This window comes from Pocillopora verrucosa, chromosome 6, assembly GCF_036669915.1.
Source record: "Pocillopora verrucosa isolate sample1 chromosome 6, ASM3666991v2, whole genome shotgun sequence".
Classification (NCBI taxonomy): Eukaryota; Metazoa; Cnidaria; class Anthozoa; order Scleractinia; family Pocilloporidae; genus Pocillopora; species Pocillopora verrucosa.
In genome coordinates, this window is record NC_089317.1 from 4,347,025 (window position 1) to 4,360,153 (window position 13,129).

Sequence of the window (13,129 nt, forward strand, 5' to 3'; positions counted from 1 at the left end):
AAAGCTATTGCAAGTGTTTGAAAATAGTTTTTGTGGTTGAATTTGAAAGAGTTTTCTTTATGAATCAGTCATATAAGGTCTCTCAAAACTGCTGTTGGGATCGAAGGTTTGACTGATGATACTCTTCGTACAGTTTTGACAGACGACTTTAATTCCTTCTTCCTTCCTTTAAACCCTCCATAAAAGAACAAAAAAGAATTTTTTTGTTTTTGCGCGCCGTGTCTCCATGTAGGCAATTGTGTTCCGCAGGTTGTTGAAACTCGCTTCCGTCTTAAGACGCTTAGGGGTTGGTTTTTTACAAAGGCATGTCGTGGTCGTTTGGTAACTCTTAGTACTTTTTGGAAGCTAGTTTTGACGAAAGCAAGTCGTTGTTTAATTCTGCACTGGCTCGTTTAGTGCGTGCCTTCACAATGGACCGTTTGGAGGCTGACTGTTTTTCTGGGGAGATTTAATTGGCGAGATCAGCAGCGTTTGGCTGTCTCTTATTTTAGCGAGTATAGCACTGACTTTTCTGTCTCCAATAGTGGCCATGAGGTTCTTAAAAGAACTGTTAAATAGCAAAACCGGTTTCGAAAAACGGACAGTGGCTTCCTCTGTCTGTTGCTTTGTAGGTGCTCGTGTGAATGTGAGCAAGCCAGTGAAGGGGAAGAGGGAGCCTTTAACGGAGGCAGGTCTCGTAAAGGAATAGTATCAAAAGCTTTCTTACGTTATTGCAAACTTACTCAGTATTAAGTTCACCGTTTTTGTAAAACGCCAAACATACCACCTCAATTTAAAAAAAAAACAAATTTTCCGTTTAATCTGTTCCCATCACCATTTTGCGTCTTTGTCGAGCGGCACTAACAGAGCTGACTCGAGATATTAATTTGTGAGATTAAATGTCCAATCTGTGAACTAATCTGAGTTCGGATACACCACGGCAACTTACTCCAAAAAGGTTAAAACCGGTGGTGCATGCTACATAAGCTGGGTTCTCAAGTGGGAAATTTAACCTCCTACTCTATCTCTCGATCCAGGTCTCTACATGTAATTCGTCTGGAACTTAACTTAACAAAGCTGAACAACTTAAACGAGGATGAAAAATTTTTGAAATGATCGGTACAGTGTAATGGCAGACAATTAAAACGAAAAATTGTTGCTAATTGAAAAAAAAAAAAAAAAAGAAAACCATCTCTTTTTTGGCAGTACTTAGAAGGGTGTAATTTCATCAAAAATTAAATCAGAATCGGGTGAACGGGAAGACATTTTCCTCTTTTTTCTTACCTCGAGGAACTTTAACTAAACGTTCTTGTCCGAAAGCTTCCTTAGACCCACAGTTGCCTCTCGGAAGATTACCCTCCCACCCTCCCCCGACCCCAAGTCTTACTTGTCACCACTCGAGTGGTCTACACACACAAACCAAGTACAGTAAATAATGTCGCCAGTAAAAAAAAAACCTTTATTACAAAATATTTGCGGTTCTATTTACATTAAGCGTTGTTTTTCACTCTGGTGATTAAAAATACTTCGTCTACCTGGTAAGTCTCTTTGACCCAAAATTAAGATTTGACTTGCAACTATTTATTTTGTTTAAATATAAAAATCTACTAAAAATTGATAAAACTATAAAAGATTTGGAAGAACCTCAAAAGACAGGTTTAAAGTTGGTCGGTGTCTCTGAGTTATAGCTTTAAGAATTGCACGATATTTGGAACTAAATAACGAAGGCAGATTTAGTGTGGTTAAATTAAAGCTTGAATGCTTTAAAGCTCTACATAGACTGGCAACACTGGTATCAGTGGTAAAACTATTCCCCAGATTTAGTGTGGTTAGCTTACAGCTTGGATGCTGTAAAGCTTCAAATAGAATGGCAATACCGGTATCAGTAATGCAATTCTGCGTTAGAGTTAGTGTGTTTAGCTTACAGCTTGGATGCTGTATAGCTTCACATAGATGGACAACACCGATATCAGTCATAGCACGAATCCCCAGATTTATTGAGGTTAGCTTACAGCTTGGATGCTGTAAAGCTTCACATAGACTGGCAACACTGGTATCAGTGATAGAACCACCCTGCAGATTTAGTGTGGTTAGCTTACAGCTTGGATGCTGTAAAGCTTCACACAGACTGGCCACACCGGTATCAGTGATAAAACCACCATGCAGATTTAGTGTGGTTAGCTTACAGCTTGGATGCTGTAAAGCTTCACACAGACTGGCCACATCGGTATCAGTGATAGAACCACCCTGCGGATTTAGTGTGGTTAGCTTACAGCTTGGATGCTGTAAAGCTTCACACAGACTGGCCACACCGGTATCAGTGATAGAACCACCCTGCAGATTTAGTGTGGTTAGCTTACAGCTTGGATGCTGTAAAGCTTCACACAGACTGGCCACACCGGTATCAGTGATAGAACCACCCTGCAGATTAAGTGTGGTTAGCTTACAGCTTGGATGCTGTAAAGCTTCACATAGACTGGCCACACCGGTATCAGTGATAGAACCACCCTGCAGATTTAGTGTGGTTAGCTTACAGCTTGGATGCTGTAGAGCTTCACATAGACTGGCCACACCGGTATCAGTGATAGAACCACCCTGCAGATTTAGTGTGGTTAGCTTACAGCTTGGATGCTGTAAAGCTTCACACAGACTGGCCACACCGGTATCAGTGATAGAATCACCTTCCAGATTTAGTGTGGTTAGCTTACAGCTTGGATGCTGTAAAGCTTCACATAGACCGGCCACACCGGTATTAGTGATATTCGTGGTCACTAGACTTAATGTGGTTAACTTCCTTACTACTAATCTATTAATAACATCAACACATTCATCAGTCAAGTCAATGTAGACTAAGTTCAGTTCACACACAAGACAGTGTTCATTGTTCAGTGAATTACAGACTCGTTGTATTCCAGACAGTGTTAGCTGTGATTCGCTAAGTTTTAACTCCTCAACTGTGACGAACTTATCAGAACATTTGTGTTGTGCCTCTCCAGCTTCCTCTTTATTTAGTTCACTGATAATGTCCAACGCAAATGATACTCCAATGCAGTCAGGAAAATTCCAAAAAGCCATGACGCCGTCTGAATTACTAAAGGCTTGCGGATTATTCCTGATGAATTTTTTGGCAAATTCTTTGTTTTGATACTCATTCAGACACGCCATTTTAAGATTACGACGCATAGAGGGTAAATCTACTAATTTTTCCATCAGTTTCTCGTTTCCTTCATTTGACAACACACCAGCCATGAATTGGAAAACCATTTCAGAGCATGGTTTGTTTGGAACACAATTTTCCTTAACATACCAACGAGCAGCCAAGAATTCTTGGACGGTTAGATGTGTGAAGCTAAAGTGCTTCGTAGTTGTAATCAGTGCAGTCCTGAAAGACTGACCACAGTAAAGAAGACCGCTACCTTTCAGTTTGCTGACTTCTTCCGCTTCAAACTGGCCTTCCATCTCCCTTTCATCAAAAGTTGGCTTTCTTTCAACCAACAGTTTAGCCGCTAGCTTTGATAATTTATCTAAAGTGTTCTTAATGACAGAAGGGGGCTTGAATTGCTCAGGAATTTCTTTCTGTCTGTATTCTGACTCGGCGCAATGCTTAAGTTCAAAGATATCAACAAGTTTGGTGTAAATGTCGGTTGTTGAGACAGGAAGGTCATCAGGATTTTCTGATTCAGCAAGGGTATACTCCATCTCGAAGCACAACAGATAACAGAGCATAGGAATATGAGCAAAACTGACAAGGTTCTCATTGTGCGTGACATGTTTAATTACAGCGTTCTTCATATTTTCGTTGTTCTTGAAGTATTTCTCAATGTACTCTTTCACTTGTTCTGACGAAAATCCCGCAATTTCCACGTATCGTTTAAAACGGATTCCTCCCATCTTGTCCGATTCATCAGGCCGCGAGGTAATCATGACGATAGTCTCTTTCAAGATTTTTCCTTTGATGAGTTTTGAACATAATGCGGCCACCGGCATTTTACGTCTAGCGTCATTGGGATGCTGTTCTTCTAAGTTTCCAGCGATGTAATCTTGCTGTGAATACTCATCATAGCCGTCGAGGATGATCATAACTTCCTTGGGATGCTTTAAAATGTACTCAAATGTAGAGTCATCAATGTTACATTTGTCATCCAGAGCCGAACAACAATTTAAGATTTCTCTTAAAGTCACACAGTTATTTTCAAGCAAATTCAATTGACGGAAAGTAAGCAAATACACAAACTTTAAATTGGGGATTTCGGTGTTTTCTCGTGCTTGAAATAATTCGTTGTTGGCCCAATCGCGAATCACCTTCTGGCAAAACAGGGATTTCCCAATCCCTGCTTTTCCAACGACAAGAATAGAATTAGCACTCTCCTGATCATCAATCACGCCAAGAAATATTTCACTAGCGTGCTTGACTGGGGTACCGCTGACTTTTCCGTAGTACTCAAGCTCTTCACTTCTTGAATAATATGTCTCGTCATTGTTACTCCTGATCAGGGCTTTTCTTCCATGTTGTATGAGAAGATTAGTGAATATTTCGTCTGTCTTCGCGTTGGAAATCGTGCGAGAGGCAAGCAGTTTGGGTTGGAACTCCGTTTGGCCAATAATTGAAGACTTTAAAGCTGAAGTATAGGCACTTACGGCTGAAATTTAAAAAAAGGAACATACTTAATAAATAATATGAACACAAGGATAGTAGTTTAAGTACTTTCTCTCTTGCTTCAATGGGTTTAACTGTTTTGAGGGCAGCTCAATTAACACACAGGATCTTAAAGACAAAGATTTTAGGCTATATTGGTCTAACTCTTATCGATGAAAAAAGTATAACAAACTAAAGGCACATTAATACCACAGATAGTTGTACACCTTGGAAGCCTGGTCTTGAATGTAAATTTCAAAGTCCAGTGTCTAACAGAGAAACAATTCCAGTATTGGATATCAGAGCCCCAACTCATGGACCCTATAATAGTTAAAAATCGGTGGTGGTTTGGGGAGGCAGGCCCCCCCCCTCCAAGAGGTCCTTGCCCTACCCCCCATCAGATCCACCTGTCTGACATCCAAATTCTTGAAACAACAGGATCACATATTACTATCCAATATGAAGCATTTAACAATTACTTTTCTAGATAGAAGTCTTGGCCTATTGTGATTTCAGAGTAAAAAAAAAAGTCTGTGTTTTCTAAACAAAAATTGACCCCCTTCTCTCGAAAAAAATCCTGGATCAACATTTGATTACAGTATCTGATTATGAGAGATAAAATAGTGGCATATAAGCTCACTGTTTATCATTACCATTCACATGTTCACTATTATTACACTCATCAAAACATGTTGGACTTACCTTGAGAGGGTAATTCATTGGCACCTAAATGAAATAATAAACAAAAAATTAAGGTTGTCTCTTTAAACCAATTTACTTAAGAAATTTACCTGAAATCTGATTTATTCATCTCAAACTAATAACATTTCAGGTTCCATAAAAGGTTAAAAAAAAACCATTAACATGTGTGCTGGCATGTATCACTTCCCCATCCATTCCAATAGTTTCCACATCAAAATACAATCGCACATGCAGTATTGGATAAACCAATCTTTTTAGTTTAAAAAAATTTGATTTGTCGCTTATTGGCCCAAGAACATATATCAAATCACTTCATATCACTTTGGCAGATGTCATTTGCCTCTGAATTCTCCATATTTTGGTGGTGTTACATAAACCACGCTAACTATAGAATACAGGCCAGTTCACCAGGCTCATGGAGTGAATTGTTATTCATCATTACATCTCTCAATTAAACTACAAGTTTTTTCCTCCCACCACTCCCATGAGTGACCAAGACAGAATTTCTCCTTACTATATCTATACAATATCATGCAGACAAGTGATGAGAATAAAGAAAAATAATAATTATGGGATTACTAGTTGATCTGATACCACATTCTCCAAACTAACATAATGAGAATCATTTGGCAGACAGTAAGGAGAATTGTCAACAAGATCTTGGGAGTTAAAGGGTAAAGAGGCCTTGTTTAAGCTACTGGAATGTTAACTCAAAATATGGGTAACTTAATTTCCTATTTGTGAACAATCACTAAATAAATCATCTTGATTTATAATCCATAAAAGAATATGCTGTGGGAACTTAGATCTAAGTCAGAGTCCTTGTAAAAAGAGAAGATTGAGACAGGAAGCAATACCTGCATTAAAGTGAGGCCAATCTTGGAATATGACTGGATCATTCAAAATGTTGGCCACAACAGATGCTGCCATCACACAGGCAATTTCATTCCATTTCTTACTTGAAGACTGTGTTCCATCTGCGAAGTCTTTGATGCCCTTGACTACCACCCATTCTGTCTTAAAATCATGGGCTGCTGTATACACCCCTGAATAAAAAAAAAAATTCATGTCTGTTATTTATATATTAAGCTTATTTTCTCAGCATCCTTAAAAATAATAATTATTCAATCAAAGCTCACAAAGATTCACACTCTACCTGTTTGTCAACATGCACATACCAGAAAGATGTAATAATAACTAGTAATTTAAAAAATTGTACACTGGACTATAAAATTATTCTTCAGGCTTCAACTTGTTTCATAAGTAACTTTTAACATTTCTCAAAAGACAGACTGTTGTTAGTGAACCCTTTCACTCCTAAGATCTCTTTAAGAAATTCTCTTTAATGTATTTCATACAATTCCTATGATGTCAGTTAGGAAAATTTAGTTTTGGATCAACCAATAATCCCCTAATTGACATTTTCTCTTTTCCCATTACTTGTCAGCTTAATATCATATTGATATTGTAAGGAGAAATTCTGTCTTGGTCACTCATGGGAGTTTCAGGTTAACAGGGACTGTGATACTATTCCTCAACTCTCAAACTATTAAACAACATAATTTATACATTTTTCAGATGACAAATTTTAAAAAAATTCATGACATCCTGATCATCATGGAGCACATTTAATTTACTTATCCAGAAGAAGTCTCAGGCACCTTCACCAGCAAAAAAATCTTCCTACCCCAGCCAAACATAAAATCATTATAAATTAATACACAATATATAATTCCTGCATATTTGGCATGTTATATGGTATATGCTATTTCTTGGACCAGCAGAGACAATACCAGAGCAGTGTTTTTCAAAATATTTGCTACAAGTGCAAAAGTGCTTGGCTCATCAATTATTTGAATTATTATGATTCTCACCTCCACCTTCCATTTCAACTGCAATTGCTTCAGGATGTTTCCTAATCATATCTCTGTTCGCCTCTGAGATACTCAGGACCACTCCATCACAGTGTACTTTGGCAGCATATTCATCAGCATTCTGTAAAGGTGCCTTCCACCCATCAGCCACATGTTTGATCAGGTTACCAATATCTCTGCTGGGGGGAGTTTTGTGTGCAGCTGTTATCAGCTTTGCTGAAACAACCACATCTCCTAACTTGACCTCTTCACTGTTCAAACCGCTGCAGGCACCAACAGATAAAATAGCCTTGGGTCCCAGTACCGAGATGGCATCTTTTGAAACTGACAAAGAACCCCCAGGAACATCAGAACCTTTGGAGCACCTCTTCAATGCAATTTTCATTTTCTTTCCTTGATCATTACCCATGCACCCAAAGTACACAGGACCAGTACTGATGTGGTAACTCTTGAAGGGTTCCTTCAGGTAGGCAAAGCAGCTTAGGAACTCACAGTCCTCTACTGTTAATAAAAGAAAATCCACTGGCAGTTCAACAGTTTCCCACGGAGTAAAGATTGCTGGAAGATCACTCAACTTTGGAAGTTTCACACTAAGCTCTGGCTGGCTGCTATTCCCAGTCTGAGCTGATCCATTTTTTGCTGGCATTACTACTGTCTCTGAAAAAGAAGGTTGTAGTTTTTTTTTTCAATCATTTGTATGTAACAATTAATTAGCTTACCCAAATGGAAATCAAAAGTTGAGAAAGATGAAGAAAAAAGGCAAATTATGGATACAGTTGACATACATGTATCAAGGGAATAAAAATGCACAACTTTAATTGTGCATAATTATGACTTTTAAACAAAATCTGCAGGAAATTCATTTCATTGGATGATCCAGTATGACTTACATTTATTGTATTAACTCTACAAAGTTAGTTTAAAACTCAGGTTAAACAAAAAATTACACACACCTCTCTCCCATGAATTTTGTTCAGAAATGTCCAAGGAATCCTCCATATTTCCTTCCTTCCTGGGCTTTTTCACAATTTTTTCCTCATTTGATTTGTCTGTGATGCATTCTTCATCCTTCAACCACTTACTCAGAAGTTCTTGGTAGTCTCCTACAAGATCAGCATCCACACAATCAAGTGTCATTTCATGGATGTAATCCTGATAGCGAGCCCCTCCAATACGCATAAAAGTGTCTTTAATGTCATTCCAGTAAGAACTGAAAGTTGAATCATCAACTGAAGCAGTGGTAGCATGACTGCAAACTCTATCTCTTAAGACCTTGATTCGGGTGATGTCAGCCTCTGGAGAGGTGTCTGTTATAGGAGGAAGCTTATCCCAGCTACTGGTAGGGAGAAGCAAGCCAAAGATATTCCTCAATAGGAGTAGCAGTAGGGAAGTGTCAAAGTTCCTTGAGGAAACTAAGAATTTGTCAGCAGGATAAAGTTTAAGCCACTGAGGGATACAGAGGACTCTCTTCTTCAAAAGGGTTTGTAACTTTGCTTGGTTCTGAGGATGAGCCAGAACTGTGTGAAGGTTTCCAGGTGGACATACCCTGTCAAAGATCTCCCTTAACACACATGATCCAACATCGACAAGAAGGCGACAGAGCTCAGCATAATTAGAGGTCTCTTTGGTAGAAGGAATTGATGAAGTGGCAGAAGCCATGAAGACACATCTCCTATGAGGAAATACTTCTTATTCACTTAAATGACATTGCAAAACATTTCCTGATAGAAATCTGTCATTATTTCAAATGCTGTGACTAAATGCCTGATAGCCATGCACTGTCTGTAAGAGTCTGCCTTGGCAGTCAAAAATTTTGCAGATTTTTCCTCTGAAAGGTTCTTATGGTCTTCTCAGGATTATCAGATGTTTACTTAGAAATGTTGAGCGATTCCAAAATTAATCTGTTTTTTCAGGTGACAAACTCCCCAAGGTTGAGCATACCATGATGTTGCCTGATTGCCAAGACTTAAAAATTGCAAGCCTTTGATCAGACTGCACAGAACAGTCTCAAATGGACTTAATGCCCCACAGTTAAAAATTTTCACCAAAATCCCACTGAAAAATTCATACAAACCTGTTGAGTATATTCAAAATTTGTGTTTTTCAGTAGTGGTCAAGCTTACATGTACCATACTTATACATATAAATATTATAGTAAATCGCAGTCTTCACAAGTTTAGAAAATTTAATTTATCTTCTAAAAAAAACAAATTAATTGTTGGAATTGCTTGGCATTTCATAATCCTTTAAACCCTACGAATGATTAGCATCTAATTTCTCCTTACAATATCACCCCTGAATTACATCTTAAGGTCATGAGAATTAAGGAAATGATGCCCAACAAAAGAAGCTTTTGATCGGTAAACAAATTCTCCCTGTCAGCACCTTAGGAAATGTATAAAGAACAGTGTGGAGAATATGCATAATGACTTTAGGATGTAAAGGGTTAACAAAGATTTAATACTCTTTAGAAGTTTAAGGAACATTTCAGTGACATTAAGGTGAAAATTTCTAACTGCCGAGCATTCGAGACCGTGCTCGGCAGTCTGATCAGAAGCGTGTCCACAACCGAGCAAATTAAGTTTGGAATCACTTGACATTTTTATAGGTATTCCTGAGAAGTTTGAAAGAACTTTTCCAAAGAAAAGCTATAAAAATTTCGTACTGTAGGGCATTTCATTTATTTGAGACCGTACCCGGCTACTGGCATTTAATCACAGCTTATTTTAAATCAAAAGTACTAAAATATCATATAGCATTCAGCAAATGCTTTGAGTATCACGATCGCCCGGCGGGCTTAAACTATTTGCTAACAATCGAGAAATTTCCGATGATTTTTCAGCCCTGGTATTTGGCCGATTGAATTCACTAAAACGGGAGATAACCCGTGAATCAACGATGAAAAATATAGAGGAATCAAGTATAACTCAGAGCTACAATTCAAAAATACGAAAACAAATAGGAAGTGCTGACGGAAGCATAAAGCCACAAGTTTTCACGATTTTTCTCTAAAAACACCAGTTTCCTCGCTAGTAGTTGCAGGAATTGAGCTGAGAAAGTGTATGTTACAAGAGTGAATTTACCTTGAAAAGAATCGCCTGCTTGGAAACGTCAAATAAGTCTTTTACGGTAGAGATCACCTGCATCCAACTCGAGCAACAGCCATGTTTCAAGTCAACCTAAGCAGTCTGGTTACCAGTCTCACTAACCAAATGTGAAGGAGAGACTGGGAGCTAAGATTCCTTGGCCCAAGCTCCAGCTATGAGATTATTATCTTGCGAAATGAGAGTCGTGGTGAAAATATAGGAGTTTGTATGGGAATATTTTTGATATTGTTCTCAATAAATACCTCACTTACTTATCCATTTCTAGGTTTACTACTCATAGAAGAAGGACAAGGCTGCACACTCCATTTCCACACACCCGATCCGAGAAGCGAAAAATCTGAGCTCAGAATGACCGGGCGGCCAAAAATCCAACGCAGAATCCAAGCACATATACTGTAGTTTCATTTCAATTCCCCACCAACTCAATCCTCCCCGTGAAACCGACGCTAAGCCGTAGTTTGTTTCCAAGATTTCTAGTTTAGTACGAGTTTTGAGTGATCCAAATTCTCAAACTTCGAGCGCGGAAATCTTAACGATCTTCACACACTTTTGCAATGCATCCAAGAAAAAGGAAAATAAGAATTGATGTAAGCGCGCTGCACGGAACTTCGCGCGCTCACATCATTTATTTGCTTCGCCAATTTTTTTTTCTCTTTTTGACACGCACGATGAACTACTCGTAGTCTAGATTTAGAAAGCTAACTTCGATTTGTACCACTTTATTTTTGAGGGTTTTGAAGTCGCTATTAGTCGGTTTTTTAACAAACCGATGTACTTCCTTTGACCTCCTTGATACCGGCGTGAGTTTCAACCAATGATAAAGGGTATTACTAATATCCCTCAGTTAGTACGGGTGTTATGATTGGTTAATTTAGTGGGCCGTTATTCACTGTACAGCCCGCTTAATATGATAGTTTGTTTAAATCGAAATCTTCCCCATCAATTTGTACTCAAAGATATAATAAATATCTTCCTAACCTCTTTTTATATCTATCATATGTGTAGCAACTAGAATTTGCATTTTTAGTTATTGTCAAGTAACTGCAAAATGATTTTATAGTTTTTCTTTCAATTGAACCACTGTTGTGATGTTCTGTTTCGATTCAGTAAAGGTCGCGTTTTTGCTTGTGGTTGTGTAAGAATTACGTAACACCAGTGGTGTTTTATCTCTCGCCAATACAAGCTTTGTTTTCGCTAGATAATTCTTGTTGCTAGTTGATTTCAACTAAGTCAGTGTTTGCGTTAGTTTTTTCTAGCGTCGTGTTACTTTTTATAAGAGTTCTAGCTACCGGACCTGGTTACGCCACACAATGTAAGTTCGTTTCTATTTTATGTAGCTGTGTCGTTTATTGTTATTATTTCTGTACGAGATATTTGTATTATTTATTTATTTTCAGTCGAATCACATTTACACATCTACACATCTTTACATCCAAATATTCGTCTATATGGAAAACAGATTAAATATGCATTCAGGTCATGGCGTTAAACGTGATGTATTTATCTACATTATCTGTAGCACGGAATTCTAGTAAATCAGGTTATTTATTATTTTATTTTTTTAATGTAGGTAGAAGTAAAACGTTGCATAAGGTAACCTAGTGTTAGTTTGTATTTTTATATATTTAAATAAAAGATCCGAACTTATATCCAAATGCCGTCACGAAAACAAGTTTTATCTAAAGAACATCTGACGCTTCCACGCTGCAATAGACTTTTGTCAATATATTCACACCCACTGCCTCAATGTCCTTCACTAATACATCCACATCCATTGTAATTTTCGCTTTTTCTCACCTATTATATAACAACAACCCATTGTAATCAGCAGCTATCTTTTATATATATATATATATATATATATATATATATATATATATATATAAATTAGCCTACAATAATGTTTTTCATTAAATCTGTTTGACGAGTGCGTAAGCACGAAACTCAGAGTTACGGGGAATCATGCGTGTTTCATTTTAGTCATTTTGAACTATAAATTTATATTCATAATCTTTTAACTTCTGAAGGACGAATACCCGTAAGGAAATAAAGTTGACTTGTTTTCTCGGTCCGTATTGTAAGTTATGGAGCCTCGTTTTTTCCTCTCGGATTTATGGCCTGCGCACTTGATCCAGGAATCCTAGCGGAAAGGAACTCGATTTTTGACTTACATTACGGAGGTATGTTGTGGCTGATTCATGGAAGTTAACTTATTCACTCCCATAAGCTTTGCATTATTTAAGCCGCCGTGTGTATTATGGGAAGCATCGGCCGACACATTCGAGTCGTGCTGCCGGGACACTGACCGCCTTTCCGTTATTCCCTCAACTAGCACCTGAGTTTAAATTATAGATTTATGACAATTTCTTGACACTCGAGGTCAAGTTTGTCAAAAATTACAACACACTGATCTTGCGATTTTACTCGGAGATTATTAGCTTTGAAATTCAAACAACAAAAATATCAGAGAAAGAAGTAACTTAGTATTATCAACTGAATTCATAACGTTAATTAGCCGCAACGTAGAGAGTTTAGCTTTGAAACTCTATACAGTGGTCAGTTTACGTTGTCAACTTAGTTTATAACACTTCATTATCCTGTTATATTCTCTCACCGACGCAGCACCACAGTTTCTTTAGAAACTGACCCCCTTTATCAGATAACGAAATAGAGTGAACCGGTTTTTTAGTGTTGTTGTTGTTTTTTTAGCAGAGACCCACGCCTGTATTTCTTTGATTTACTTTGTGAATTATGACTTTAGGCAAGTTTAGTTGAATAAAAAGAAATTTATATAAATAAGTAAAGATAAACAAGTCACATAATAGAAAACG

The 13,129-nt window shown here is 37.7% G+C and overlaps 1 protein-coding gene across 1 annotated transcript; it reads right to left on the bottom strand.

Annotated features, from left to right (window-relative positions):
- Positions 1 to 1,419: 1,419 nt before the first annotated feature.
- LOC131798371 (NACHT, LRR and PYD domains-containing protein 12-like) lies at positions 1,420 to 10,365 on the bottom strand. The gene is made up of 6 exons (XM_066168004.1): positions 10,275 to 10,365; positions 8,145 to 8,863; positions 7,192 to 7,848; positions 6,175 to 6,363; positions 5,318 to 5,341; positions 1,420 to 4,619 (listed from the first exon to the last, which is right to left on the bottom strand). The coding sequence occupies exons 2-6, from the start codon at positions 8,848 to 8,850 to the stop codon at positions 1,603 to 1,605; spliced, it is 4,593 nt and encodes a 1,530-aa protein (XP_066024101.1). The 5' UTR covers positions 8,851 to 8,863; positions 10,275 to 10,365; the 3' UTR covers positions 1,420 to 1,602.
- Positions 10,366 to 13,129: the final 2,764 nt, after the last annotated feature.

Bases quoted from the DNA above. Each gene is read 5' to 3' on its own strand.
- LOC131798371 (XM_066168004.1), bottom strand. From the start codon at position 8,850: ATGGCTTCTGCCACTTCATCAATTCCTTCTACCAAAGAGACCTCTAAT. The intron at 7,849-8,144 runs GTGTGTGTAATT...CTTCTTTTTCAG, and splicing joins ACAAAATTCATGGGAGAGAG to AGACAGTAGTAATGCCAGCA. The intron at 4,620-5,317 runs GTAAGTCCAACA...TTTAAATTTCAG, and splicing joins CAATGAATTACCCTCTCAAG to CCGTAAGTGCCTATACTTCA.